We start from the raw sequence: 3,757 nt of genomic DNA on the forward strand, positions 1-3,757 counted from the left end.
ACATTTGGTAGTGTATATATGTCCATGCCACTCTCTCACTTTGTCCCAGCTTACACTTCCCCCTCCCTGTGTCCTCAAAAATAGAACTACCATATGACCCAGCAATGCCACTTACTGGGCATATACCCTGAGAAAACCATAATTCAAAAAGACTCATGTACCACAATGTTCATTGCAGCACTATTTACAATAGCCAGGACATGGAAGCAATCTTTGAAAAATTTAAGAAGGTGCTATGTGAAAATAAGAGCTAGTAAATTTAGCAGAACATACTGGAAATTAAACCATGCACACACAAAAAAGCAACATTCCTTTGGCCCTTTCCAAGGTTTCTTGGCTATATTTTAAGCTGGCATAAATGGATATAAAATATAATATTTTAAGATATATATTTATATAATATTTTAGAAATATTAATAATTTTAATGAGCAATATCTTTTCCCACTAAATAATTGTAATTCTCTTCTGTCACGTGCATTCCCTTCTTTAATATCTAAGTTTGCCATCAATGCAATACTTGTTTATCCTCAGTTGCAAAATGCAAAGCAATAAAACTAGTTATGGAAAGCTTTCAGAAAGCCAAGATAACTACCACAAAAGTGATGTGTGACATCTCTAAGGAATATTGGAAAACCATCTTGTAGAAAACAAAAGGAGCCCAAAGACTGAGTTACCCTAACTGAAGACAGTGAAGCATGGTGAAGTGCTAATAACCAGGCTGATACTAGTTAAAGGAAAGACCTCCCCATTCTGACAACATGATCCTTTGCAATCCTATAGTAATGTAAAAGAAGATAAATTTATTGTGATGCTTGGGTGATTTAATGGTCCTCAGGCATCATTAGAGCCACAATGCAATAGGAAAAATAATACCAATGCCTATTTTCCAGTTGCATACCCATGCCTAAGACGTATTATTGACAACCACCCATCTTACCTGAGCACATTTTGTAATCATGCAATTGCAGGCACCTCACAACATACTTTTATAACTTGTGCTACAATATCAGTCAAGGTTCAGTCAAAAAAAAAAGAAGCCAATTAGTTATTTTAATGAAGAACATTTAATATAGAGAGTTAGTTAAAGCATTACTGAGAGGCTGAAAGGCAAGAAAGAACAAAGTGGTAACATAGTAATCATAACTGAAGAAAGAAGCTACTCCACCAAGGGCTTGAGGGGTATAAAGGGATCAGTTGAGCTTTTAGGGCACTAAGGCTTTTACAGACCACTGTTGAAAATATGTACGACGACCACAAGATGGAACATAGAGCAGTGATTTCAAGCACTCCACCCCAAAGCAAAGCCCATGCGTATGATATAGAGAAGCTATGTGAAGAACATAATCAGAAATAATGGGGAAGGGCTTCCCTGGTGGCACAGTGGTTGAGAGTCCGCCTGCCGATGCAGGGGACACGGGTTCGTGCCCCGGTCCGGGAAGATCACACATGCCGCGGAGCGGCTGGGCCCGTGAGCCATGGCCGCTGAGCCTGCGCGTCCAGAGCCTGTGCTCCGCAACGGGAGAGGCCACAGCAGTGAGAGGCCCGCGTACCATAAAAAAAAAAAAAAAAAAAAAAAGAAAGAAAGAATGGGGAAAACATTGCCTGTTACTATAGTAGGCTCTTCATATCTTCCCCCTTTGACCTCTGATCTCTTTCAGATCTTGGGCGTTTGTCCATGAGCAGTTAGGACACAAGGCATACAGGTCACCTTTGAGTGAAAGATCTGACTGGGATCAGTAGTTCTCAACCTTGGCCACACACTAGAACCACCTGAGTGGTTTTTTAAATCCTCATGCTCAGACCACACCCAAGTCCAGTTAGATCAGAATATCTGGTGGTGAGACCCAGTGGTCAGTATTTTTAAGCTTCCCAGATGATTTCGATAAAAGCCAAGGTTGAGAAGCAGTGATATGCATCCTCACACATAGCTGTATTCACAGATTGAAAAATAGAATTTATTATGGAGAATACATAAGAGCTGTGGAAAACTTGTAAATTTTCAGTATATTAAAGGGAAATTAGTCATTTTTGAGGATGCTGGGGCTACCAAAGATAAACTATAGAATTTCCATAGATGTAACGAAATTCAGTCAAGGAGTAATTATGACACCCAAAGGATCCTAGAATTCTCCCCCAGTCACATTAAACCATAAAGAGAAGCGATATCCAGGTGTTAAGCTAGGAGATGCATGAAGGTCATAAGAGCTACAAAAATGATGTGATGAGAGAGGTAGAATTTTCAGGTCTAGATGTTAATTTTGCTACATTTGCTAACCCACACTCCAAATGGATGACACAGATACTAAGATTAGAAAGTTTTGCTGAGGAACCTCCACATGGCCTTTTTGATGTCTCTGTTCCTCAGACTGTAGATGAAGGGGTTCAGCATGGGAGTGACCACAGTGTACACTACCGAGGCCACTGTTTCCTTCCTGGGAGATTGTGAGATGGCTGAGCTGAGGTACACACCAAGGCTTGTTCCATAAAATATGCAAACAACTGCCAGGTGAGAGCCACAGGTGGAGAAGGCTTTATACATTCGACCTGATGAGGGGACTCTTAGAATGGACAAAAGCATTTTATAGTAAGAGAAAAAGATCCCTGAGAAAAGGAGAAAAGCATAGGTGGCACCAAAAAAATACAGGACTATGTTATTGGTGAGAGTGTCAGAACAGGCAAGCTTGAGGAGTTGAGAAGGGTCATAGAAGAAATTAGAAATTTCCACATTCTTAAAGCAGGCAACTTGTAACACAATCAAATTGTGCACCTGGGAGTCCAAAAAGCTAACAAAAAATGACACCAAAACTAAAAAGCAACAGAGGCGTGGGTTCATGATGATCTGGTAGCTCAGTGGGTGACAGATGGCCACAAACCTGTCATAAGCCATTGCAGTCAGAAGCATACCATCCACACACACAAAAAGGATAAAAAAAGACATCTGTGTCAGGCAGGCTTCATAGGAGATGACTCTGCTATGAGTTTGGATGTTCACAATCACCTTGGGGACAGTGGTGGAGATGAAACTGATGTCAACCAAGGACAGGTTGGAGAGGAAGAAGTACATGGGGGTGTGAAGGTGGGGGTCAGAGGTAACAGCTAGGATGATGAGCAGGTTCCCCAATATGGTGACCAGGTACAAGGACAGGAACAGGATAAAGAGCAAAGGCTGCAGTTCTGGATCATCTGAGAGGCCTGTGAGGAAGAATTCTGAAACACTTGTTACATTTCCAGTTCTCTGTAGCTTGGACACTTTGAAAAAAGAAAAGACGGCTGGAAAAAAAAGGAAACAAGTAAATGGGCATGCGGCACTGTGTCCATATTTTGGATTCTAGCAATTCATTTCTAAGATCATACACCTCAGCACCTTCAGCAATATTTCTCAGTGTGACAAATTCTATCTGCTTAGAACTGTTTCCTCATCGGTTTCTGTGTTTTTCATCTCTGTCTGTTCACTCTTTCTTTATAAAACTTCACTGTAAAGTGAACGGGAACAAGAACATTAGAGGTAATACATTCATGATCTCAGTTAAATACAACCTACTTTAGAAATAATACAGAATGCGAAATTCCCTTCCCTCTTTATGAAAAAATATAATTTGAATTTAAGAAATTAAGCCATAAAAAAGAAATTAAGCCATAGATATATAAATCTTATTTTACTCAAATAAAATTCTAGATATTTCTTTTATTTAGAATATTTATGTCTCTATGAAATGAGGGAGTGTGTCATCTGGATTCTAAATTTAAAATGAAGGT

At 39.8% G+C, this 3,757-nt stretch overlaps 1 protein-coding gene across 1 annotated transcript; it reads right to left on the reverse strand.

Annotated features, from left to right (window-relative positions):
• Positions 1 to 2,132: 2,132 nt before the first annotated feature.
• On the reverse strand, positions 2,133 to 3,303 carry LOC309804065 (olfactory receptor 7E24-like; the record flags this gene model as incomplete). The annotated part of the gene is given in 3 exon segments (XM_082621115.1): positions 2,133 to 3,232; positions 3,235 to 3,283; positions 3,286 to 3,303. Coding segments are annotated over 3 exon segments (990 nt in total). The 3' UTR covers positions 2,133 to 2,309.
• Positions 3,304 to 3,757: the final 454 nt, after the last annotated feature.

Source organism: Mesoplodon mirus, assembly GCF_964341445.2.
Source record: "Mesoplodon mirus genome assembly, chromosome: 5".
Taxonomy (NCBI): Eukaryota; Metazoa; Chordata; class Mammalia; order Artiodactyla; family Ziphiidae; genus Mesoplodon; species Mesoplodon mirus.